The sequence below is a fragment of the Pleurodeles waltl genome, chromosome 4_1, assembly GCF_031143425.1.
Source record: "Pleurodeles waltl isolate 20211129_DDA chromosome 4_1, aPleWal1.hap1.20221129, whole genome shotgun sequence".
Classification (NCBI taxonomy): domain Eukaryota; kingdom Metazoa; phylum Chordata; class Amphibia; order Caudata; family Salamandridae; genus Pleurodeles; species Pleurodeles waltl.
This window is the reverse complement of record NC_090442.1, coordinates 110,559,356-110,585,384: the sequence shown is the minus strand read 5'-3', so window position 1 is coordinate 110,585,384 and position 26,029 is coordinate 110,559,356. Positions and strand designations below refer to the sequence as shown.

Below are 26,029 nucleotides of genomic sequence, written 5' to 3'. Positions count from 1 at the left end.
AATGACAAGAGTGGTAAGTAGTCTCAAAGCACTTATCCCACCGCTGCACAACCAATGTAGGAGGCTGGACTGGCTTGTAGTGAGTACCAAGGGGTACTTGCACCTTGCACCAGGCCCAGTTATCCCTTATTAGTGTATAGGGTGTCTAGCAGCATAGGCTGATAGATAATGGTAGCTTAGCAGAGCAGCTTAGGCTGAACTAGGAGACGAGGGAAGCTCCTACAGTACCACCAGTGTCACTTGCACAATATCATAAGAAAACACAATACACAGTTATACTAAAAATAAAGGTACTTTATTTTTATGACAATATGCCAAAGTATCTCAGAGTGTACCCTCAGTGAGAGGATAGGAAATATACACAAGATATATGTACACAATACCAAAAATATGCAGTATAGTCTTAGAAAACAGTGCAAACAATGTATAGTTACAATAGGATGCAATAGGGATACATAGGGATAGGGGCAACACAAACCATATACTCCAAAAGTGGAATGCGAACCACGAATGGACCCCAAACCTATGTGACCTTGTAGAGGGTCGCTGGGACTATTAGAAAATAGTGAGGGTTAGAAAAATAACCCACCCAAAGACCCTGAAAAGTGAGTGCAAAGTGCACTAAAGTTCCCCAAAGGACAAAGAAGTCGTGATAGGGGAATAATGCAGGAAAGACACAAACCAGCAATGCAACAACGATGGATTTCCAATCTAGGGTACCTGTGGAACAAGGGGACCAAGTCCAAAAGTCACAAGCAAGTCGGATATGGGCAGATGCCCAGGAAATGCCAGCTGTGGGTGCAAAGAAGCTTCTACTGGACAGAAGAAGGTGAGGTTTCTGCAGGAACGAAAAGGGCTAGAGACTTCCCCTTTGGTGGACGGATCCCTCTCGCCGTGGAGAGTCGTGCAGAAGTGTTTTCCCGCCGAAAGACCGCCAACAAGCCTTGCTAGCTGCAAATCGTGCAGTAAGCGTTTTTGGATGCTGCTGTGGCCCAGGAAGGACCAGGATGTCGCAAATTGCGTCAGGAGAGAGAGGGGACGTAGAGCAAGACAAGGAGCCCTCTCAGCAGCAGGTAGCACCCGGAGAAGTGCCAGAAACAGGCACTACGAGGATGCGTGAAACGGTGCTCACCCGAAGTTACACAAAGGAGTCCCACGTCGCCGGAGACCAACTTAGAAAGTCGTGCAATGCAGGTTAGAGTGCCGTGGACCCAGACTTGGCTGTGCACAAAGGATTTCCGCCGGAAGTGCACAGGGGCCAGAGTAGCTGCAAAAGTCGCAGTTCCCAGCAATGCAGTCTGGCGTGGGGAGGCAAGGACTTACCTCCACCAAACTTGGACTGAAGAGTCACTGGACTGTGGGGGTCACTTGGACACAGGTGCTGGATTCGAGGGACCTCGCTCGTCGTGCTGAGAGGAGACCCAAGGGACCGGTAATGCAGCTTTTTGGTGCCTGCGGTTGCAGGGGGAAGATTCCGTCGACCCACGGGAGATTTCTTCAGAGCTTCTAGTGCAGAGAGGAGGCAGACTACCCCCACAGCATGCACCACCAGGAAAACAGTCGAGAAGGTGGCAGGATCAGCGTTACAGAGTTGCAGTAGTCGTCTTAGCTACTTTGTTGCAGTTTTGCAGGCTTCCAGCGCGGTCAGCAGTCGATTCCTTGGCAGAAGGTGAAGAGAGAGATGCAGAGGAACTCGGATGAGCTCTTGCATTCGTTATCTAAAGTTTCCCCAGAGACAGAGACCCTAAATAGCCAGAAAAGAGGGTTTGGCTACCTAGGAGAGAGGATAGGCTAGCAACACCTGGAGGAGCCTATCAGAAGGATTCTCTAACGTCACCTGGTGGCACTGGCCACTCAGAGCAGTCCAGTGTGCCAGCAGCACCTCTGTTTCCAAGATGGCAGAGGTCTGGAGCACACTGGAGGAGCTCTGGACACCTCCCAGGGGAGGTGCAGGTCAGGGGAGTGGTCACTCCCCTTTCGTTTGTCCAGTTTTGCGCCAGAGCAGGGCTAAGGGGTCCCCTGAACCGGTGTAGACTGGCTTATGCAGAATTGGGCACATCTGTGCCCAAGAAAGCATTTCCAGAGGCTGGGGGAGGCTACTCCTCCCCTGCCTTCACACCATTTTCCAAAGGGAGAGGGTGTAACACCCTCTCTCAGAGGAAGTCCTTTGTTCTGCCATCCTGGGACAAGCCTGGCTTGACCCCAGGGGGGCAGAAACCTGTCTGAGGGGTTGGAAGCAGCAGCAGCTGTAGTGAAACCCCAGGAAAGGCAGTTTGGCAGTACCAGGGTCTGTGCTTCAGACCACTGGTATCATGGGATTGGGCAATTCCATGATCATAGACATGTTACATGGCCATATTCGGAGTTACCATTGTGAAGCTACATATAGGTAGTGACCTATATGTAGTGCACGCGTGTAATGGTGTCCCCGCACTCACAAAGTCCGGGGAATTGGCCCTGAACAATGTGGGGGCACCTTGGCTAGTGCCAGGGTGCCCTCACACTAAGTAACTTTGCACCTAACCTTTACCAGGTGAAGGTTAGACATATAGGTGACTTATAAGTTACTTAAGTGCAGTGTAAAATGGCTGTGAAATAACGTGGACGTGCCTGTGTAAGAATTGTCAGAGCTCCCTATGGGTGGCAAAAGAAATGCTGCAGCCCATAGGGATCTCCTGTAACCCCAATACCCTGGGTACCTTAGTACCATATTCTAGGGAATTATAAGGGTGTTCCAGTAAGCCAATGTAAATTGGTAAAATTGGTCACTAGCCTGTTAGTGACAATTTGAAAGAAATGAGGGAGCATAACCACTGAGGTTCTGATTAGCAGAGCCTCAGTGAGACAGTTAGTCACTACACAGGTAACACATTCAGGCACACTTATGAGCACTGGGGCCCTGGAGAACAGGGTCCCAGTGACACATACAACTAAAACAACATATATACAGTGAAAAATGGGGGTAACATGCCAGGCAAGATGGTACTTTCCTACACCTCCGTGGCGGTGTGGTGGCGTTCGGGTCCTGCAGGGGTATGAAGGTATGGTTATTGCTTCTGTGTGTGGCATTTCGTGTGATGGGTGGGTGTCCGTGTACCCAAGTGCAGGCATTCCCTTGTGGGGGCTTTTGTGAGGGTGGCTTGTGGGGGTGATGTGTGTGTGCAGTGGCCATGCTTTGGTGATGGGTGTCCATGCTTTGTGGTCGCATGCAGGGCTTGGTGTTGGGATGGGTGGGTTGTGATGGTGAGCCATTTGCAAGGGGTTGGTGTGATGGGGGTGGGGGTGAGGGTGGGGGTATGATTTGGCATGCAGGTGGGGTGGGGGGAATGAAGTAGTGAAGATTTGACTTACCAGAGTCCATTCCTCCGCCTACTCCTGCGAGGCCCTCAGGATGCAGGATGTGCAAGACTTCCTCCTCCCATGCTGTGAATTCTGTGGGAGTAGGTGGGGGTCCGCCGCCAGTCTTCTGCACCGCAATGTTGTGCCTTGATACCATGGAACGCACCTTCCCCCGTAGGTCGTTCCAGCGCTTCCTTATGTCATCCCGATTGCGTGGATGCTGTCCCACCGCGTTGACCCTGTCCACTATCCTTTGCCATAGCTCCATCTTCCTGGCAATTGTGGTATGCTGCACCTGTGCCCCGAAGAGCTGGGGCTCTACACGGACTATTTCCTCCACCATGACCCTGAGTTCTGCGTCGGTGAACCTGGGGTGTCTTTGGGGTGCCATGGGGTGGTGTGGATGAGGTGTGGGGTGGCGTTTGTGGTGATGAGTGTGGTGCGTGTAGTGGTGTGTGGTGTTTGGTGCGTGGATTCTGTGTGGGTGATGGTGTTGTGTGCCTCTGTGTTGTGGGATTGTCTATTCTGTGCTCTCTCTCTAGCCTTCGACAATAATATCGGGTCGTAGGGGTTTGTGGGTGATGTGGGTGTGTGTTTTATATTGTGTTGGGTGTGTGGGAGTGGTGTTAGTATGTGTATCAGGTGTGTGTGTTTCAAAATGACCAATGTGGCTGAGTTTTCTATGTGTGTGTGTATTTTGAGCGCGGCGGTGTGTACCGCCAATGGAATACTGCGTTTGAAAGACCGCCGCGTGGATTCGTGTGTCGTGATAGTGTGGGCGTATTTCTGTTGGCGTGACGGTGGAGGTTTGGTCATCGCCATCTTTTCGCTGACCTTTGGTATGGCGGACTTTTGTGGATGTCGGGTTTTTGGAGGTTTGCAAGTTGCGGGTCAGAATGACCGTGGCGGTTTACCGCGGCCGCGGCGGTGTTATGGCGGTCTTCTGACCGGCGGTAAGCGCCTTTTACCGCCGAGGTCAGAATGACCCCCATAATCTGGGTTGATTAAAGGTTCATCTTTTATGTCTGGTCTGGGTTTGGTGGACAAATCCTGGCTATCAAGGCAATCATGCTCATAATGATCAGATTAATTTCCTTCAGGAATCAGCAACAGGGTGCTAGGATTTAAAACATGACATCTCTTTAGCACCACATTGTTTCCAGATAATATCTGCTGCTCATATTTGGTGAGTCACAAATTTGTGAGGTGCTGTGTTTTAGTCTTGGTTAGTAACAGCTCAACCAAAGGAGGGACCATGACAGTTACAGGAAATACCATTACAATATTTTCACACTTTTCAAGACTGGCACTCACCGCAATCACCGCTTTTAGACACCATGGCAAAACGGCTGCTACAGGCTTAAGAGGCACAGAGAAATATGCAATTGGTCTTTTGTAACCCCCAAGAATTTGGGTTAGCATTGAGAAAGCACACCTTTTTTTCTCACTGTAAAGCAGAACCAATTCTTTAGTATAATCGGGCATTCACAATGCAGGTACGCTGCAGAAACTTCCTCTTAACTCCAGAAATGCTCTCATGCATTCATTATCCCATGGAATCCGATCTGTGATGTCTTTATGATTCATCCTCAGTAGAGGGTTTGCCACCAGAGAAAAGTTGGGTATCCACTGTCTACAGTAGCCAACCGTTCCAAGAAACATTCTGACCTCTTTCTGTGTTTTCAGACTGTTCATTTTTTGGATCATTTCAATTCTGTCCTTTGACACTTTCCTTACTCCCTTTACAATTATGTGTCCCAAATACTGCACTTCCTTCTGGCACTATTATAATTTTTGTGGTGACACCTTGTGTCCGTTGTCTAGGTACCTAGCTACGATATTCAGCAATGCTATGGAATCTACCTGACAGTTTTCTTTAGTACTTGGTGCGATTAGTAGCTCATCAATGTACTGGATCAGAACTGAGTTTCCTGGTAATTTCAGAGGTTTCAGATTTTTTGTTAAAATCTGATTAAAAACTGATATGCTATCCATATAGCCCTGTGGGACACAACATCATGTGATTATCTTCTCGTGGAACACATAGGAGAATAAGAACTGACTATCTTCTTGTAAGGGTATAGAAAAAAACACATGGTAGAGGCCAATCACAGTGAACCATTCAGCACTGTATTGAACCTGATAAAATATGGCTGCTGGATTCTGTACCACGGGACAACATGGGATCACGATTTCATTAATTTTCCTCAAATCCTGCACTATTCTGTATTTGCCAGTTGCTTCATGTAATCCCATGATTGGTGAGTTGCATGGACTCCCAGTCAGTTCTCTCAAAATTCCCATTCCTAACATCTCATGTATCACAGGGGTAAGGTAATTCCTGCTATTATTTCTGGTGTCATTGAATATGGAGGGGTTCTTGGGAAAATCGCATCTAGTTTAACATTTACTTGCACTCATTCTGTTCCTTTAATTAGTCTAATATCTATCCCAGTTAGGTCCTGTATCTGAGTCTTAACTGTTTCAATCAGTTCCTTGATTTAACACCAACATAGGAAATCATTCTGCAGTGTCTCCCAGAGTAGGTCTGATATCTTCATTTTTGTCATCATGTATTTGCAGGTTAACAGGACTTGAATCACTAACTACAAACTAGTGCTTATCCTCAAATGATCCCATTTTTACAGAAACATCTTCCAAAATCAGATTGGTAATCAACTTATTTGCAACTCCCACTACTTGTATTTTTTTTCCTGAGAGGGGAAGGTCTGGCACTTCGGCTGTTCTTGCAGTGGAACGGGTAGCTCCAGTGTCTATTAAATGGGCACAAACCTTCCCTCTCATATGCAGTTTCACCCATACAACTATACAGCGTACATACAATGTGTGACAATCGGGTTTTAGCAAATATTTGTCATTGGCACATCACCATGTAAGGTGATTTGTTTTGGTCCTATTAAAATATTTCTTCCATCACACTTCAGCATTACAAAAAAGTGTTTTCCTAACTACTGAAATATGTTTTAAAATATTTGTACAGTTCATTAACACTGTATTTAAATATTGTGTTAGAAAAAAACTGACGTCCTACAACCTATTCTTTTTCACTCCCTGCATCCCAGTAGATTGTCAGACACAAACGCAAACTGAGGAATACATTTCAGGCAGCAGTTACACAACATCATACAAACAGAGGTGTCGTCCCAATCAGGGGTTCAGTACCATTTGTAATACACATGCTACATATGCCTTTGAGATTGTTTACTTGTGGGTGTACTTTGATACTGCCCTTTGGGTTTTTTATACATCAACCCATTCAGCAACACCTCAACAGTACCAATCATATTGTGACTTGGAGGTCCCTTAACCCAACAAGAACACCAAAACCAAACACACACACCCTGTTAGCAGCCCTCCCTGCACACATGTTTCTCCAGGAAGCACCTGAAAAAGTAATGTGCCACAATCCCTGAAGGACTGCAAAGTCTCTTTAAGGAAGCCCTACCATTTCACAAGTGGTGTTTATTTGTCAGGGCCCCAGTGGAATTTCCTCAGTCTGATAAAATGCCAGTGTGACCCTGATTTAGCCCATGTTCCCTCTCATTGTCTCTTTTTGGCATACCATTCTTTTGTGTTGGGTCCTGCTTTGGTGGCAGGATGACAGTCAATAGTGATTTATAAAGACATTGTTCATAATTTAAATATGTATTTATGTTTTTATTGGTGTTTTCCCAAGGGACAACTTGTTGCTTGCAGCCTGCTACTGAGTGCCATCAGTGAAGCCTCATTTCCAGCATCACATTTTAAGAAATGTATAAATTTGATAGAGGAAAAAGTTTTAACATATGTGAAATGACACAGCCAGAGTCCCTTTAGGAAAACCTATCGTTTGGTAAGTTAAGCTGCCCTCCCTTGAGGCCGACAAATCCACTTAAAGTATTCACAAGGTGCTTTTCGTAAACCCACTCTTCTCGCTACACTGTGTATCTGGACGTTCTGCTTGCTGGTGATGAAGTGATATGGGAAATCATCCGTCTGTAGGTGGAGGAAGACAATGAAGGTTATGAGGAGACTGGTGAAGATCCCCCTGTCTCGATATTCTGGAAAAGTGTATCCCATTCTTATCTCTGCTGACTGGTCCATGACGAAAAAGGAGATGGGCTTCCCTCCTGGGTCTCGCATGCATAGGTTAGGCAGGTGATGGATGCATTGGCAGACTATTTTAAGGCTGTTCTCAGTTCCACCATTTATCCAGAAGGTATTCACTAGCTCAGCTTCAGCATCACTTAGCGGAGAACATTGAAACACTGGCTGATCATCCCTGGAGAAATGAGACAAAGTACTTTTTACGAAATTCAACGTGCATTGCTATCAATCACAAATCAATAAGCTTCTTTATTATGCAAACATAATAACTTATTTAGTAAAGTATAGGAATCATAACCACAACCAAGCTGGCATGTATTACCACTCTCATTCGAATGAATCAACATGACCACATAAATTATATGCACTGAAAGTCTTCAGAATTGTAGAGCACGTTTTTCACCTGGACTTATTTTATTGTTGGTGTTTTAGTATCTAACACAGACTTCCCTAGCTCAGGAAAGTTGCATTGTCAGAAAAGGTCTCACAAATTCCTTTAGAAGTGATAAAATATTATTAGGAAAAAATAAAAAAGAATTAAGCAATCATGCTTTCCTCCCATCTTTAATGCTTATGCCTTTCTGTCCTAATCTAATTTCTTAGACCTTTAGGTTTTTCTTCTATTTATATATATCTTCTCAAATCACCACTAAATTTTCTAAAAAAGGCGTTCTTTTTTTACTAGTTTGTGCGTGGAAAGTTTTGGGGTGATCTATCGTTGGGGGGGGGGGTCAGAAAAAAGGGGGTCTGAAAATGCCAAATCTCCATGCATTTTCCACACACTTCTTTCAGCAGGGCTACAGAAAATGCTGCTGAAGGGAATTACACCAAATGTAGCAGGAAGATAGATCTTGCTATGCAGATTGTGATTTTTGTGATTTGGTGTATAACCATTCAGTAGTGTTTGAGGAATTAAGGTTCAAAAGTATTTGTGAATCTGGAAGGTTAGGTTTGAGGGACTCGAGCAGAAGTCCCTCAAACACACTTTTAATCAATCAATCAATCACTCAATCTACCTATAGAGCACGAGTTGTCACCCATGAGGGTATCCAGGCACTGGCAGAGTCCAGGGTTGTCAGTTTTCAGGGTCCTTCAGAAATGTAGAGTAGGGGAAGTCCTGAGGTGCCTGGCAAGGCCATTCCGGTCTTTGGCTGTGAGGTAGGAGAAGGAGCACCCTCCTGTTCTGCTGGGGATACAGGCCAGCATGAGGGAGGAGGAGCAGAGGTGTCTAGTTGGTTTGTTGAACCTCTGGCGGTAGGGAGGTCTGAATTCATGAAGGAACTTGTACGTGGGGGTGGGGAGCTTGAACTGCCATCTCTTATGGACCAAGAGACAGTGGAGTTTCTTGAGGTGTGGGTGATGTGGATGTGACGAGGAAGATCCAGGGTGAGTCTTGCTGGGCCATTCTGGATAGTCTACAGTCTTTGAACTAGATGGACCTCGATTCCAACATAGAGGGCATTTCCATAGTCCAGTCGTCTGGTGATAAGGGCTTGGGTGATGCTGTGTCTCGTGTTTTGAAGAAGCCACTTAAAAATCTTACTTAACATATTCAGGATGAAGAGGCAGAAGGATGAAACAGAGTTGGCTTGGAACTTCATGGTGAGTTTGCTTTATAAGATGATACTGAGGTTTCTGGCTTGCTCAGATGGGGTAGGAGTAGACCCTACCTCAGTCTTGTCTTTGTTGAACTTGAGGCAGTTGTCCCTTGTCCAGTTGGCGATGCTGGTCATGCATTGGTGGAAGTTGGTTCTGTCTTCAATGGAGTTTTCATAGAGGGAGAGGGTGAGTTGTGTGTCATCGGCGTAGGATATCATGTTGAGCCCGTAGGATATGACTATGTTGGCCGGGGGGGTCATGTAGACATTGAAAAGGGTGGGGCTGAGTGATAAGCCTTGAGGGACTCTGAAGATGATTGATTTGGGTTCTGTGTTGTAGTCTGATAGTTGGACTTGTTCAGTGAGGAAAGAAATTATCCATTTGAGTGCAGCTCCTTTGATTCCTATGTTGTAAAGTCTGGTGCTCAGTGTCTAGTGGGAGACGGTGTTGAAAGACACTGAGAGATCAAGGAGGAGAAGGACGTCTGTATCTCCTTTGTCGAGGAGGGCCCAGATGTCATCTGTGGGCATGATCAGGGCTGTCTCGATGCTGTGGTTGCTGCAGAATCTGGACTGAGAGTCATCCAGGAGGTGATTGTGCTCCAGGTAGGTGGTGAGCTGTTGGTTGATGGCCGGGGAAGGGAGCAGGGAAATGCGTCTGTGGTTGCTGAGTTTGTTGGGGTCCACTCAGTGTTTCTTCAGTAGTTGTTTGACTTCTGCATGCTTCCAGTCTTCTGGGAATATGGCAGAACCCAGTGAAGTGTTGAGTAGGATGGAAAGTTCTGGGGCCGATCACTGATGCTCCTATGTTGAAGATATGGCAGGGCATAGGTTGAATGGTGCCCCGAGTGCATGGATTTCATGATGGCGATGGTGTCGTGAGTGGTTAGGTGGTTCCAGGTGGTTTGTCTTGGGATGGTCATGTGAGTGTAGGTATGTCTGTTGAAAACGTTTTCGGGCTCTAGTTGGAGGTTGGCATTTCTGAAGAGTTTGGTGATTTTGTCATGGAAGAAATCCGCGAGGCTGTTGCATAGGTCCTGAGAGGGAGTGATGTTGTTTGCTGCCAGTGCATGGTTGGGAAATTCTTTGATTATGCAGAGGAGTTCTTCACTGTCATTGGGGTTAGCTTTTATGTTGAGAGCAGATTTGTAGGCAGTTCTGTGAACTGAATATTTGTTGGTGCACCATCTTCTCTTAAGGTGCTTGCAGTTGCACTTGGCTGTCCTGAGGTCTTCGGTTTAACAGCTGGCCTGCTTGGTGGATCTTCTGTGTTTCTTGCTCTGGATGCGATGATACTGTTTGTGCAGTCAAAAATCCAGGTGTTGAAGGTTCTGATGTCTTCGTTCATGTTTCTGAGGTGGTTGAGGACAAGGGTGTCAGTCCATTTGGTCTCTGAGGCCTTGTTCCAGTTGTGACAGGTGGTTTTGGGTTGCACCGGGGGGACATGGAAGTTGTTATGATGAAGTGGACAATGGAGTGGTCGGTCAATGTAATTTCAGTGATGTGGCTGTATTTGATGCGATTGCTGGAGGTGAATATGGGTTTGAGCTTGTGTCCTGCGAAGTGCGTGGTGTTGTGTATGAGTCTGGAGAGGCCGATGTTGTTCAAGGGGGTTGGAGAAGTTAGGATTGTTTTTTTCATCCAGGTGGAACTTGAGGTCACCCAGGAACATGTAGGCTTTTGAGTTGAGGGGGGCGATGAAATCAGTGATGAGGTTGCAGAAGGCCCTGGTGGATGGCAGGCGAGGGTTCCCCTAATGGTGGATTTCTTCCATATGGATAATGATGTTGAGGTGTTCCATTGCTGGGATGGTGTTGTCTGTGGTGGTGACGCATTTGATGGAGGCTGGAGTGGACGATGATGATTCCTCCGCCTAGCCTATTGATGATGTTGGGGTAGGTGATTCTGTATCCTGCCACTATGGTGGTGGCGATGTTGGGGGCTGATGCTGGGTTGAGCCAGGCCCTGGTGAGAAACACGATGTCAGGCGTGAGAGTGTCCCTAAGGTCCCAGACCTTGGTGGCATGTTTAGTGATTGAGCAATTGTTGAGGAGGGTGCATGCGAGCTGGTGGTGAGCAGAGGGATTGGTGTGTTGGGCATTCAGGGTGGTGCTGAAAGGGGTAGCGGTGAGCGTGTTGTAGCAGGTGAGAATGAAGCAAGGGGCAGAAGGTGAAAAAGGAGAGAAAAACAGACACGTTGAGCAGCAAAGGGCAGGAAAGGAGAGCAAAAAGGGTGGACTAAGAGGGTCAACCGACACAAGGCCAAAAGAGGACAAGGAGAAGAGGAAATAAGAACAATTAAAGGATAATAGCAGAAAAAGAAGAGGCAGAAAATGAAAGAGAAGAGTAATGAAGCAGAAGATAATAGGCCTGAATTTTAATAAAATAGAACACTCTAATTGGTCTAGGCAGCATACTTTTTCCCTTGCATCATCTCACTTTCGAGGGAGTCAGACTCCAGCAAGAGCTCTGATTAGCTGCCAGCAACATGAGAAAAGTATTTCTACCAGCTTATACAGGACTTAGAGAATTAGTCCCCTGACCTGAAGTTATTAAAAAAAATAGCTGAGCTGGGGAGGGGGATGTGGGGCCCTATTCCCTGAATCTTTTTTTGGCCCCAGGAACCCCATCCCTGGAAGCCAATTTATTTGTTAGGTAGAGGGGGCATGGCCCGAGCCGTATTCAGCTTTGGGGCCCAATTTAAATAATTAGGGAAGGGGGCAAGGCCCTTTGCCTGAGCTGCATTTGGCTCCATGGACCCCATTCTCTAAGGCCCAAAGCATTTAATAAGGCGAAGGGGTCATGCAGCCCATCTCCTCAAGCCTTTAAAAGGCCCTGTGGAGCAAATTCCCTCAGGTCCTCAATTATCATTAGGGGGAAGGTAGTATGTGGCACTCCTCCCCGAGCCATTATAGGCCCCAGGGAGCTCATCCCCCTGGGCCAAAATGTGCCTTAAACGTGAGAGAGGTCAAGCGGCCCCACTCCCTGTTCCTTAAAATAGCCCTGAGGACACCATTCACCAGGGCTGTCATTTTAAACAGAATGAAGGAGGCCTTTATAGGCCCCAGAGACCCCATCTCCTGGTCCGGCTCACATAATGTTTGTGGCACATAGCAGTTTTCCTGCCCACACTGGCACGGGCAAGAAAACACGCCTGGAGGGAGCACGTTTAAAACTCCAGCCAAACAGGTGCAAACACAAAGGGTCATTTATCAAGCTCCATTTATCAACCCACGAAAGTCCAGCTTTTGTGGCCCTGAGTGGCTTAATAAATCCAGAGTAATGCAACACAGCACGAATCGCTGCATTGCGTAACTCTGTCCCAGGGAGGCATTACATGGGTGGTGCATGGGTGTTCCCATGCATCACCCATGGATTGTGATGCATTCTCAGATTAACCATAAGTGGTAGACCTGGAAATGCACCAAAACTGCTACGTCTCCCCACTCCCAAGGTAAGGTGTAACAAGGAGAAATATGTTTCTCCTTATTTTTCCTCTTTCTATGTGCGCACATTTTGCAGCACACATAGAAAGAGTAAAATGCCTCAAGGGATTGTTATTGTGCAGGAATGTGCTTCTTCCTGCACACAAGCATTCCTGCTTAAAATGCAGGCACCCTTGCACCATGGTGCAAGAGTGCCTTCGTTGGCGCTAGGCAGCACATTGTGCGCTAGCTCTGGTAAAAGGCAGGAGGGCACCATAATAGTTTAAACATTGCTGCCCCTTCAGTGTCATGCAGTGCAGTGCACCAAGGTGGCGCAGTGTGCCGCTATGGCCTTGTAAATGAGACCCTGTATTTCTAAGAGAAGGATTGCCAAAGAAACTGTTGAGTGACTATGGAACCCTATTTAAGGCTGCTATAATGTGGGAGTTTCTCAAAAGGAATAGTATCAAACATGTGAATACATCAGCAGGGCCGGCTTTGGCGCTGGTGGTACAGTCTTTTTTGGTGCCCCACTCCAAGAGGCCTCGGATTCACTTACTACCCCCCAGCAAATATGCCCTGTATCTCTCCATTGCCCCCTTTTTACATACATTTATTTGTTTTAAGGCACTTGTAAAGGCTGGCTTTACTAATCCACTCAGCTATCCACATAAAATACAGTTCTGTTCTTTGCGGCAGGCATAGTAACCCTCTGTGCTACTTTATGGCAAGTCAAAGCTGCCACTAGACAAAACTCCTTTCTCTCCCTAGCAGGAACGTTAATTACAAGAAGTATCTTGATATTTAATTGGTTTCACAAGGAACTTTTCAGCAGGTGCTTTTAAATCGCAAGTTTCAAAATTCATTGCTAAACACAGTGCCCACGTGAGGTCAGCACCCCCCAATCCAGGCCAGCACCTGATGAGGCCGCATGCTCACACCGCCCTAAAGCCAGCCTTGTACATCAGTTTATCTGGATCGCTGGAGCATTTTAATCTCATAATTAAAGGTACTATTCGGATAGCCAGTGGGAGTGGTAAAAGGTGAAAGAACATATTTTGAAAACTCAGAGTGTGCACAAACATTATTTTGATGCTAAAGAGGGAACCAATGTGGAGAAATTGATTTCAGGAGATTGGGTGAAGGTTAAGAAAGTGGGTAAAATTCTTAATGGTCAAAGTGTGTATTCAGAACCATTGAGAGTTGTCAAATGTTTGAGCAACTTGGCGATGTTAAGTGGTGTGGCACATGAGACGAATGGGAAAGTGCAAGGAGACAGGAAATATGAAGAAGTGCACAGAGGAAAAGAATTCTTTTGAATATGATGGGTTATGTCAAGAAGATCTGGTGACAGAATAAGACTATGGAGATGGTGTTGATGTTAGTGTGGAAAGGACTGGTGTTGGTATGGAAAGGACTTGGCGATTGGGTAGGACTATTCACACTCCCGGCTGAACTAAAAGATTTTGGGGCTTATTTCCAAGTCCTGTGGTGAAAGGCAGTGCAGCACGTGACCTTGCTGCACTGCCCTGCACCACAGGGAAACGGCAGAAATGAGATGTGTCTTCAAGATATGGTGCATTTCTGTTCCCCCCCTTTTGCTGGCCCACAATGGGCTGCCTAGTGCCAATGCAGGCACCCTTGCACCCTGGTTTCAAGGAGGCCTGCATCGCAAACAGGATTGGTTTTGAGCAGGAAGGGACACCTTCCTGCACAAAAAGAATCCATGGTGGCTTTTTCAATTTTCCATGCAGTACAATTAGAAAGAGGAAACAAGCATTTGCAATGCAATGGGTCTCGCATTTGCTTGAGTTAGAGCTGTTGACATTGTGAATTCATAACTGGACTTTTCTTGCCACATAAATTGGTCAACCCTGCCACATAATTTGGTCTTTTCCTGCCACATAATTACAGTGGCTCTGCATATAACTAACACACTTCCATTTACCTTCTCCCACTATCTGCAGCCAAAACTGAAAATGTTGCCATTTAGCATCCTAATTTAAATCTGCCATGCTAATTCCAATAGAATACCACTTTCACCGCCCCGACAGAGCTGCTGTCTGTCTGACTAACACGATTCCCAAAAAACAGACACAAGACGGCCGCAAGTGATGGGCGTGAGACGGGCGAGGTTAAAAGCCCACAGATTGAAAACAACAGGTCGGAAAGTGCATGCGCGCTCGACCTAAAAATGAACATTTGCAGTTATTGAAGGACGTATCAACCAGTTATGTGTAGTTATGCTGTGAGTCAAAACTACCTAATTTCTGTATACTTCCATTTAAAAAAATGAATAAACAGTAAAACAAAATGCTTTCTGTATGCAATCATGTGCAAAAATCAGTAGTCATGATGTATGTGCGTTAATTATGATCCCTCAGGTATTCTTTGGAAGTTGTTTACCAAGAGCGGCCAATAGTGCTAACATGGGAAGTCTACTCTCTTCTAGTCGGTGTGCGGTCACTTGTACTACATAAAGGTCCTGCGAAAGCATCCTGTCGCAATTCCAAACAGAAAACACCCTTAATTAAAATAAAAATAAAAAGACCCTGATTTATATACTGACTTTCTGGATATTTACAAACAAGTCCCATCTCTTTCAGCCAATGTGAGGTGTACCTAATCGGCATTCAAAAAAAAGGAGCAACACTAAGGCCCGTATTTATACTTTTTTTTGCGCCGCATTTGCATCGTTTTTTGACGCAAAAATGGCGCAAACTTGCAAAATGCCATTGTATTTTGTAGGTTTGCGCCGTTTTGCGTCAAAATGCGGCGCAAATGCGGCGCTAAAAAAAGTATAAATACGGGCCTAAGGGGCATATTTATACTCCGTTTGCGCCGAATTTGCGTCGTTTTTTTCGACGCAATTTCGGCGCAAAACTAACGCCATATTTATACTTTGGCGTTAGACGCGTCTAGCGCCAAAGTATGAGGAAAGAGCGTCATTTTTTTGCGTGAACGGCTTCCTTGCGTTAATGAGATGCAAGGTAGGCGTTCCCGTCTAAAAAAATGACTGCGACGCAAATGCGTCGTATTTATACTCCCGGGCAAAAATCACGCCCGGGAGTGGGCGGGGTAAAAAACCCCGCATTTGCGCCGGATTTTAGCGCCTGGGTCAGGGCAGGCGTTAAGGGACCTGTGGGCTCAAAATGAGCCCACAGCTGCCCTCCCATGCCCCCAGGGACCCCCCCTGCCACCCTTGCCCACCCCAGGAGGACACCCAAGGATGGAGGGACCCATCCCAGGGACATTCAGGTAAGTTCAGGTAATTATACATTTTTTTTAATTTAATATTTTTTTTTGGCGTAGGGGGGCCTGATTTGTGCCCCCCTACATGCCTCAATGCCCAATGACCATGCCCAGGGGACATAAGTCCCCTGGGCATGTCCATTGGGCAAGGGGGCATGACTCCTGTCTTTACTAAGACAGGAATCATGTAAATGGCGTCTGGGCGTCGTTAAAAATGGCGCAAATCGGGTGGAGGCGATTTTTTGGCGTCAACCTGACTGCACCATTTTAAGACGCCCTAACGCCATTTTCTCCAACGCCGGCGCCGCCTGGTGTACGTAGTGTTTTTCCACGCACACCAGGCAGCGCCGGTCTGCTAGCGCCGGCTAACGCCATTCAATAAATACGGCGCCCGCATGGCGCTTCAGAATGCCGTTAGCCGGCGCAAAACTTTTTGACGCTAAACTGCGTTAGCGCAGTTTAGCGTCAAAAAGTATAAATACGGGCCTAAGTATTTATACTTTTTTTAGCGCCGCATTTGCGCCGCTTTTTGACGCAAAACGGCGCAAACCTACAAAATACAATGGTATTTTGCAAGTTTGCGCCGTTTTTGCGTCAAAAAACGACGCAAATGCGGCGCAAAAAAAGTATAAATACGGGCCTAAAGATTTCACGTTAAATTTGTAATCATTGGTTTGTGTATATAATAGAAGGATAAAATACATTTATTCGTTTTAATCCTCTGCTGCCATCTAGTGACTAACGTAAGCTTTGCTCAGTACTGCAGCCAGCTACGTGAATTTGCTATACTGCCGACATGTGTAATAAATGAGATCATGTTAGGCGATTAACAGGACAACTCGGGATAGGAGATAATATATAAGAACTGTCTCCTGACATATTAAGAGGAGAGGATTCATTAGAAAGCGAAGAGAAACGTTGTAGAGTTTCTGCAGAGGCTTATCTTTGTCACTGAGTTTCAGAGCGAGTGAATCTAACATGTTTTTTTTAACAACCACTACAGCAAACCCATTTAAAACAAGTCGAAGTAATTCTGCTCTCCCGCCGCCATGGAGCTCAAAGGAAAGACTAAGTAAAACAATGTGACTTAACTGGTGCTAATGCAAAGCACTCCAATACCCGATGGAGTTCGCGATGTATCAAACTTTAAACACCATGGAGCGCGAAGGGGGGAGACAAAATAAAATAGTTTGCCACGTTTTTGACGCGTTCCCAGGTTTACAATGCTTGGTAAATCTGGGAATGCACCAAAACCCATGGGTGTTGCGTAGAAAAACCCAGCATAGCACCCACCCTGATGCTGTGTAAGGCAACTCAGCAACTTGCTCTGCGTTGCCTTACACCATGGGTACTCGCAAACATTTTTCCAGGGGCCAAAAAGTTTGGTCTGTAATGTGCCCGAGGGCCGCATCAATGCCAGCGGAACGGTGGTTGGGCGAGGGGGTTGGGAGGACTGACGGTCAAATATTGCTAGGCGAAGCGAAGGATATACATCTAGTGGCTGCATTGAGAAATATGAAACTAGAAAACCTGGGATTAATCTTGGCGTCCCCACTTTTACAAATTCTGTGGTCGTGGGCAATTGCTTAATTTTAAGTGCAGGGTCTGCATCGTACAAATCTGCTCCTGTGTTTGATTTAATAAACTACAATGTTGTTCATCTATAATAGGAACCCAGATCACTCAAAAAGTGCACATAACATCTGACTTGCTTGTTTAATTCACTATTAGAACATTGGAATGCTTGGGGCTCCATTGAAAACAATGGAGTGCTGCAGGCTTTTACTGGCCGGTAAAAGCCCGCAGCGCCAACATTCCAATGTTCGCTTTGTTGTTCACAGCAACAGCTGTGAACAAATCCTCACGGAGCCCGAGGGGATTTTAATCCCCTCGGGCTCCGTGAACATTTTTTTTTTAATAGAACATTCTGCCCTGAGTGGCAGAATGTTCTAATAGCCTTAGAACCCGCCGTAGCGGGCTCTACCGGCTATTAAAGTCCTTCTCCCTTGTTAAATGCCCTCGCCTTCGGCTCGGGCATTTAACGCGGGGAGCGGGCCTTTAATAGCCGGTAGAGCCCGCTACGGCGGGTTCTAAGGCTATATTAGAACATTGGAATGTTTGCAGCTCCATTGAAAACAATGGAGTGCTCTGGGCTTTTACTGGCCGGTAAAAGCCTGCAGCACCAACATTCCAATCTTCTTTGTTCACAGCAGCAGCTGTGAACAAAGCCTCACGGAGACTGAGGGGATTTTAATCCCCTCCGGTTCCGTGAAGCCTTTGTTTTATTTAGGGGAACATTCTGCCCTCTATGGCAGAATGTTCTAATAGCCTTCGGCTCGGTCCTTTAACGCGGGAGCGGGCCTTTAATCGCCGGTAGAGCCTGCTACGGTGGGTTTTAAGGCTATATTGGCCTATTTGTGAGAGTAGAGGTGAAAATGTATGTTTCTAAATTCTTGTTTGCAAACTATCGCATTTAAATGAATACTTCTAATTGTACTGATACAATAAATTATACTTAGGTGAAATGGACTGCATGTTAACTTAACACACTGCATGAATTTTGAAGTGACTGTTATATTTTTACACTTTTGCTGCAAGATGTCTTTATAAGTGAACTTGCTTCTAAAGTGAATCTAAGGACTCCCTGGTTACTTCCTTTCCTCAACACCAGTTAACCTTGAAATAAACAATTGCCTCTCTATTTACGATCGAGTGAACAGCAACCCTGTACTCCTGTAGCCCAGGGGGTCGCATGTAAAGGTCAAGGGGGCTGCATGCGGCCCCCGGACCGTACTTTGAGTATCCATGCCTTACACCATATCTACTAGACAATGAAAACCCATGAAAAGTGGCTTTGTGTGGCCTTGTAGATTTGAGCCTGCACAATTCACCGCTGGTGCGTCACCCAAGTCATGCACCGGGGGGGCACATGGGGCTTGTAAATAAGCCCCTTTGTGTTAAAATAGAATGTCCAGAATAGTAATGTGTTTTTTTATTATTTTGTAATTCATAGAATTTCTATGTAATATTCTGTATTAAGTTCCTGTAATAAATTTATATTATTTTGCCACTTAGTGGTATCAAGATGTTATCATCATAATTCTGCTTGTTCTTTTTGTGTTTTTATTTACTTTAGATAATAACTCATTGTTATTTTTTGATACATATAAAGAGGAAGGATGTGTGGTGTTGCTGCTTGCAAGAAGTAGAATGTATGAGGCAAGCTTATTTTGGGGTAATATAGAGTGTGGGATATGGGAAGGTTGTGTGGAGGGAGGTTGGGACTTAAGGCCTGGATGAGGAAGATGCTGTTTCTGTTCTGTCCCAGCTCTGGCAGAGCTGAGAATAAAGGAACCTTTATACACAATATTGGAATGTGTATCTTTACTACAGGGCCCTCCTCTACAGAAGTGGGTCATGAAAAGAATCAGTGTAACAGCTGTCTGGACCTAAACATGGCTGGTTTCACCTCAGGGCAAGCACTGGAAGTGATCACTCAGATTCATGTGACATTCCTTACCTATTGTGTCTTGTTGTCGTGATCCACTCACCTTGCTTCGAGGTGCCTGCGGGTTTGGTCAGATGACTCCTCTTCCAAGTTCACGTTTAGACTCTTCTCGCAGACTCCCAGATGCATCTTCCTGACAAATAGGACTCCTGCCTCTCTTTTCGCCTCCAACCCTTTAGATTCAACAGTGCTCATGATCACATCATCTATGCACTGCTGCAGTCCTAGACAGAAATAATAACACTGAAATGTGGTACTCATTCATTTTTATTAATTAAGTGTAAACCTTGCAAAAATGACTCTGGGTCATTGCACCAGAAAACATCACAAGAACATCACTTAAAAAATGCATAGGCAGTACAGACCCCTTTACCCAAAAGCAGGAATCTCAGCAAAAACTGCTTTTGAAAATGTGGAAATATTTCCTCATCCACTGATCACATCTACATCAGTACAAGGGAACACCATTCTAACAAACAATGTACAGGACAATAGATGTCTCTTGTTTCTGTAGATATCATAAAGGAATGCTTTACTTGAGGTCAATACTCAGTGGCAATAAGTGTGTAAGTGCCTGTTCACTATCTGGACATGAACACATTGTGCATAGTGCTAATCCCTAATGAAAGTACAACATGGTTATTGACTTAAACTCCAACACTCTAGCGTTGATTGCTCTAAAAACAGATAAATCATTAATTTCCTACATAATGACAGACTCATATGCCCCCATATGCAGAGATTTGTGCAGTCACTTGCTTGCACAATTAGGTATTTACAATCGTAAGCAAATAGTCATCAATCTTTGGGCTGCACTCACTTAAACTTTAGCAGATGCAGGCCTTAACCTCCAACATTTAGGTCTTCAGAATTCTCTGGGATGTTTTTAAGTTCTCAAGATAAATCCTTAGTTTTATTAAAAGTCTTGCATCTCTTCCACTTGGGCTTGGACATATATGTTTTGCACTATAGTATAAACCTCAACTGTGCAGTTTGTCCAACTGACAACTGCATTCCCACCTTCACTAATATTTTTTGATGCTCAGAAGCTCACCCATTTCCTATATGTGTATGCAGGCTGAGTTCCAGAGCAGCAGAATATTAGTTGCCTTACTTAGTAAATGATACAATTTTTTCACTGGTCATCAGACGTGCATTTTCCTACCAGGATACCTGATTCCAGAGGCTGCCCTTAGAGCCTGGGGACCCAGCTTCGAATGCTGCCTCGATGCCGGGCCCAACATTGTGTGATACTGCGCAAATCACTGAATCTCCCTGTGCCTAAATGTGTGTAAAATATGCTTGTATAATCCCCGCGTGACGTACACAATCTACAATCGTCGCCCAAACCTTTCATGTAATGTACAGATCTCCGCTGTGTAACAGCTACGTTAATGCTATATAAATACCGATACATGCATACATAGATTGAAACACACTTGTCTTTGAGTTAAAGTCACATAAGCATTATGAGGGTGTGGAAATGTTAGCAGTGCTTGCTGATTCGTAGCAGGAAATATTCACGCTAATTTACCATTAATCCCATACATTTGTGCCATGTAATGCATGTTGGTCAGGGAGAGGTTGAAAGTAAGTAAATATTGAGTAGCTCTCCAGCATTGAATCTTCCATATATTTGCATACTTCATTCCCTGTCATCATGCTGGAAATCCCTGGTAGCTTTAAATAGCAGTAATACATGTTAAAATGGACTTTAGCCTTAACAACAGTGTGGCATATTTAAGAGCCCCTAGCGCCATTCTAATGCCAAATTTGCAAAACAAAAAGTATGCTAATGTGGCGTTAGAAGCCCAAAAACGCTGCTCCATATTTACAAAGTGGTGCAATGCATGCCTGGTGCCACTTTGTAACCCTTTGGGCTACATGATACCTGCACCAGGCATAATGTATGCAAAGGGGGCATTCCCCTGTTAGTGCGGCCGAAAAAATGGTACAAGAAAAATGCCTGCTCAGAGCAGGCATTAAAATGGGGCATGCCATTGAATACAATGGGCACCTATGTACTCTGCAGGAGTAGCACCAAAAGTTTGGCACTACTCCTGCAGAGTACATCAATAGCGTAAAAAAAAAAATGACACTATTGCCCCATATCCTGCGCCATGGTGTGCCGTATTTGAAATACAGAACACACATGGGGGCGGCAGGGGGGCTCTAAAGGGCGCAAGAAAAGTGAAACTGCACTGTGTGCAGTGCCACTTTTCTTAAATATGCCCCAGTGTTTTTAGTAGCACATTCACCTCATTTAAAGCAATCCAAACATCAGACAATCTAGTGGAAAAGCTAAGCTTTCATCTCACCCTAGAGGCCACCATAGGTTATATTTCTACCACATGTCATGTGTTAGGGAGTCCATGAGAAGCGCTTTTATTGTCAAGGACTCTGGCAAGGACTGGTGGAAGGGTAGGCAAAGTAAAGAGAATATTGGGTACAGAGCCACCAAAGATCACACAGGGAATCAGAGAAGAAAGGGAAAGTTCTTCACAAGGGAACAAAAAAGTCAAAGCTCAGGAAGAACAGGCACTCAAGACATAATTCAGACTAAGGGCCTGACTTAGATCTTGGCGGTAACTGTCCCGCCACCGATTTTCCATTGCATTTCCCATCCGCTGCCTTGGTGGTCTGCCTGCTCTTTTTAGATGTTGGCGAGTCCATAGACGAAAGACTGTGTCAACGGCACCATAGGCAATAGTGGCTGGCGGTAGGATTTCAGCCAGTTTTACCACTGAGCCAATCACATTGTGCCTTCCCACCAACACAACTGTGGTGGCTAAATCTCCACACCCGAGTTGGTGACTTGGGAGGGATAAAAGGATGAAACTTACCTTTTTTCTGACTTTTCTCTTTTCCCACCACCATGAACGTGGTCATACAAGTCCTGCAATTGCTCCTGCACCTGGACCAAGATGAAAATCAACCCCATCGTCATCGGAACAGAAGGTAAGTCACTGCATTACCTGGACTCGTGCTCGTTTAAAAAATATTTGCAAGCAATAGTAAAATGATGTGCAGTGCATACAGGGAGTGCAGAATTATTAGGCAAGTTGTATTTTTGAGGATTAATTTTATTATTGAACAACAACCATGTTCTCAATGAACCCAAAAAACTCATTAATATCAAAGCTGAATATTTTTGGAAGTAGTTTTTAGTTTGTTTTTAGTTTTAGCTATGTTAGGGGGATATCTGTGTGTGCAGGTGACTATTACTGTGCATAATTATTAGGCAACTTAACAAAAAACAAATATATACCCATTTCAATTATTTATTATTACCAGTGAAACCAATATAACATCTCAACATTCACAAATATACATTTCTGACATTCAAAAACAAAACAAAAACAAATCAGTGACCAATATAGCCACCTTTCTTTGCAAGGACACTCAAAAGCCTGCCATCCATGGATTCTGTCAGTGTTTTGATCTGTTCACCATCAACATTGCGTGCAGCAGCAACCACAGCCTCCCAGACACTGTTCAGAGAGGTGTACTGTTTTCCCTCCTTGTAAATCTCACATTTGATGATGGACCACAGGTTCTCAATGGGGTTCAGATCAGGTGAACAAGGAGGCCATGTCATTAGATTTCCTTCTTTTATACCCTTTCTTGCCAGCCACGCTGTGGAGTACTTGGACGCGTGTGATGGAGCATTGCCCTGCATGAAAATCATGTTTTTCTTGAAGGATGCAGACTTCTTCCTGTACCACTGCTTGAAGAAGGTGTCTTCCAGGAACTGGCAGTAGGACTGGGAGTTGAGCTTGACTCCATCCTCAACCCGAAAAGGCCCCACAAGCTCATCTTTGATGATACCAGCCCAAACCAGTACTCCACCTCCACCTTGCTGGCGTCTGAGTCGGACTGGAGCTCTCTGCCCTTTACCAATCCAGCCACGGGCCCATCCATCTGGCCCATCAAGACTCACTCTCATTTCATCAGTCCATAAAACCTTAGAAAAATCAGTCTTGAGATATTTCTTGGCCCAGTCTTGACGTTTCAGCTTGTGTGTCTTGTTCAGTGGTGGTCGTCTTTCAGCCTTTCTTACCTTGGCCATGTCTCTGAGTATTGCACACCTTGTGCTTTTGGGCATTCCAGTGATGTTGCAGCTCTGAAATATGGCCAAACTGGTGGCAAGTGGCATCGTGGCAGCTGCACGCTTGACTTTTCTCAGTTCATGGGCAGTTATTTTGCGCCTTGGTTTTTCCACACGCTTCTTGCGACCCTGTTGACTATTTTGAATGCAACGCTTGATTGTTCGATGATCACGCTTCAGAAGCTTTGCAATTTTAAGAGTGCTGCATTCCTCTGCAAGATATCTCACTATTTTTGACTTTTCTGAGCCTGTCAAGTCCTTCTTTTGACCCATTTTGCCAAAGGAAAGGAAGTTGCCTAATAATTATGCACACCTGATATAGGGTGTTGATGTCATTAGACCACACCCCTTCTCATTACAGAGATGCACATCACCTAATATGCTTAATTGGTAGTAGGCTTTCGAGCCTATACAGCTTGGAGTAAGACAACATGCATAAAGAGGATGATGTGGTCAAAATACTCATTTGCCTAATAATTCTGCACTCCCTGTATGTCTGTAATGTCGTTGTTTGATACAGATAAAAAACACACTTTGATATATTAGTAACACTCACCAATTTGATACTAACTGCCTTCTTGGCAATGTACCCCTACACAAAAAGACACATCAGTTCTCTCTTATATTTAGAATTAGAAATTAAAGTCTGTAAAAAATAACAACATAGCCCACTAGGTGACTCCTGGGCTTCAGACCCAGAATGTGCCTCCTAAGTTCACTGCCAGGAGCAACCTCCTCAGGAAGGGGCATCTACTGGATACAGAGCCAGCACCTAAAAGATCTTTCTTGGGCAGGGGAGGGGTATGGGAGGGGTGGGTTTGAATTTGGGAGGGGTGGGTGGGTAGGACTGTTTTAGGGGTGGGTTTTTGTGTGGGAGGGGTGGGTTTATGTTTAGGAGGGGTGAGTTGGGATGTGTATGTGTCAAGGCCAGCAGAAATAGAAGGTCCTCCACTGGAAAATGGGAGGGGTGGTTGGCAGGAAGTTTGGGTTGGGAGGTAGAGGGTGTGGCAGTGGGTGATGAGCTTATGTCTGTTGATGGTACAGTTGGCTGTGGGTCTAGTGTATGTGGTGCAAGTTTTTGTTTGTGTTTCTTTCTGAGTGTCTTTTGTTCGGGTGAGTGTGGGCTTTTGTGTACAGTATGTGTAATCTCCAATGTATGTGTGTGTGTGTATGTGTGTGGATGGGTGTGCTATGGAATTGCTGTGTGTGGTTGTGTTTCCTGTGGATGTGCTGATGCATGTGTGTGTTGTGATGGTTGTGGTGGTGGGTGTGGTGTCTGCAGGTGTCATAGTTGTGGATGTTTGTGTGCTGGTGGGTATGGTGTCTGCATGTGTGGTGGTGGCAGATGTGCATGTTTGTGTTTCGGTGGGTGTGGTGTCTGCAGGTGCAGTGGTGGTGGCTGTGTGTATGTGGGTGTTGTGGTTTGTTTGGTGTCTGTGGGTATACGTATGGTGGTGGTGAAAGGGGTGGTGCCTGTATGTTTTTTTTTTTTTATGTGTTTGCATGTATGTGTGGATGTGCTGCTTGTGTGTTGGAGTGGATGCAGCAAGGGAGTGAGTGTCCTTTGGATAGGGCTCGCAAAAGGGATCTGGGATGGGGAAGGGGTGGGAGCTAGGGCACGAGGTTGGGATGGGTCGGAGGCTGCCATCAGTGAGGAGGCCAGACCTTGGAATGACCTCTGTAGGCCAGACATGGCACTGTGAATACCATCCAAGTAAGCTAGCATTTGTGTCATCTGCCCACTAAACTCTCAGATGGCACTCAGTAGTGCAGTCAGTCCTACAGACATAGGCCCTCATTAAAACATTGGCGGTAAGTGCCGTCTAACGCCGCGGCGACAGCCACCAAAAGACCGTTGCCGCTGCTAACACCCGTCCGCCATAATATGACCACAGACGGATTTCTGCCACAAGAAGGGCGGAAATCCGTCTGTGGCCATACTGGTGGACGGTGTTAAGGTGGCGCTGATACCACCAGCAGCGCCACACCAGTAGACCACCGCCAGCCATATTATGAAAAATAATACAGCCTGACGGTGTTATGCTGGCGGGCGCTGCTGACGGCAGCAGCGCCCTGTCCCGTCCCCTGCTGGAAGACCCCCTGGATTCAGGTAAGTCAGGTTTCGGACAGGGGAGGGGGTTGTTGTATGTGTGTGGGTGTGTGTGCATGACTGTGTGAGTGTGTGCATGCATGCACATGAGTGTGTAGTGTTGCGTGCATGTGTGTGTGCATGTGTTAGAATGCGTGAATGAATGGAAAAGCGTATGCATGTCTGTGTGTACGTTTGTATGTGTGTACGGATGTGTGCGTGAATGAATGGATGCATGTGTGTATGAATGCGTGTATGTCTGTGTGAGTGAGTGTGTGAATGCGTGGTGTGTGCCTGCGTGTGTGTGTGTGTATGGGGGGAGGATTGAAAGGGGGGAGTGTGGATGGAGGGGGGGTTGGGGGTTGTACGGGGAGTGTTGGTGGGGTGGGCCTCCTACCAGTGACAGGGAGGGAATTCCCTGTCACTGGTAGGGCCTACCGCCATGGTTTTCGTGGTGTTACGGACACCACGAAAACCATGGAGGTAGGCAGGGTCATAATGCCGCCGGGGGGACAGTAGCGGCCCCGGGTTGGAGATTGTTATCTCCAGCCCGGCAGCTGCTACCACCATGGCGGTTGGTCTGGTACATTGGCGGGTTGGCTT

The 26,029-nt window shown here is 45.8% G+C and overlaps 1 protein-coding gene across 1 annotated transcript; it reads right to left on the bottom strand.

Annotated features, from left to right (window-relative positions):
- Positions 1-7,063: 7,063 nt before the first annotated feature.
- LOC138288462 (glycine N-acyltransferase-like) lies at positions 7,064-19,448 on the bottom strand. Its single transcript, XM_069230017.1, has 2 exons — positions 19,273-19,448; positions 7,064-7,621 (listed from the first exon to the last, which is right to left on the bottom strand). The coding sequence occupies exons 1-2, from the start codon at positions 19,422-19,424 to the stop codon at positions 7,198-7,200; spliced, it is 576 nt and encodes a 191-aa protein (XP_069086118.1). The 5' UTR covers positions 19,425-19,448; the 3' UTR covers positions 7,064-7,197.
- Between the last annotated feature and the right edge of the window lie 6,581 nt (positions 19,449-26,029).

Excerpts from the sequence above, each read along its gene's own strand:
- LOC138288462 (XM_069230017.1), bottom strand. The coding sequence starts at position 19,424 with ATGAGCACTGTTGAATCTAAAGGGTTGGAGGCGAAAAGAGAGGCAGGA. Across the intron at positions 7,622-19,272 it reads CGCAGGCACCTCGAAGCAAG|GGATGATCAGCCAGTGTTTC; the intron begins GTGAGTGGATCA and ends TCATTTCTCCAG.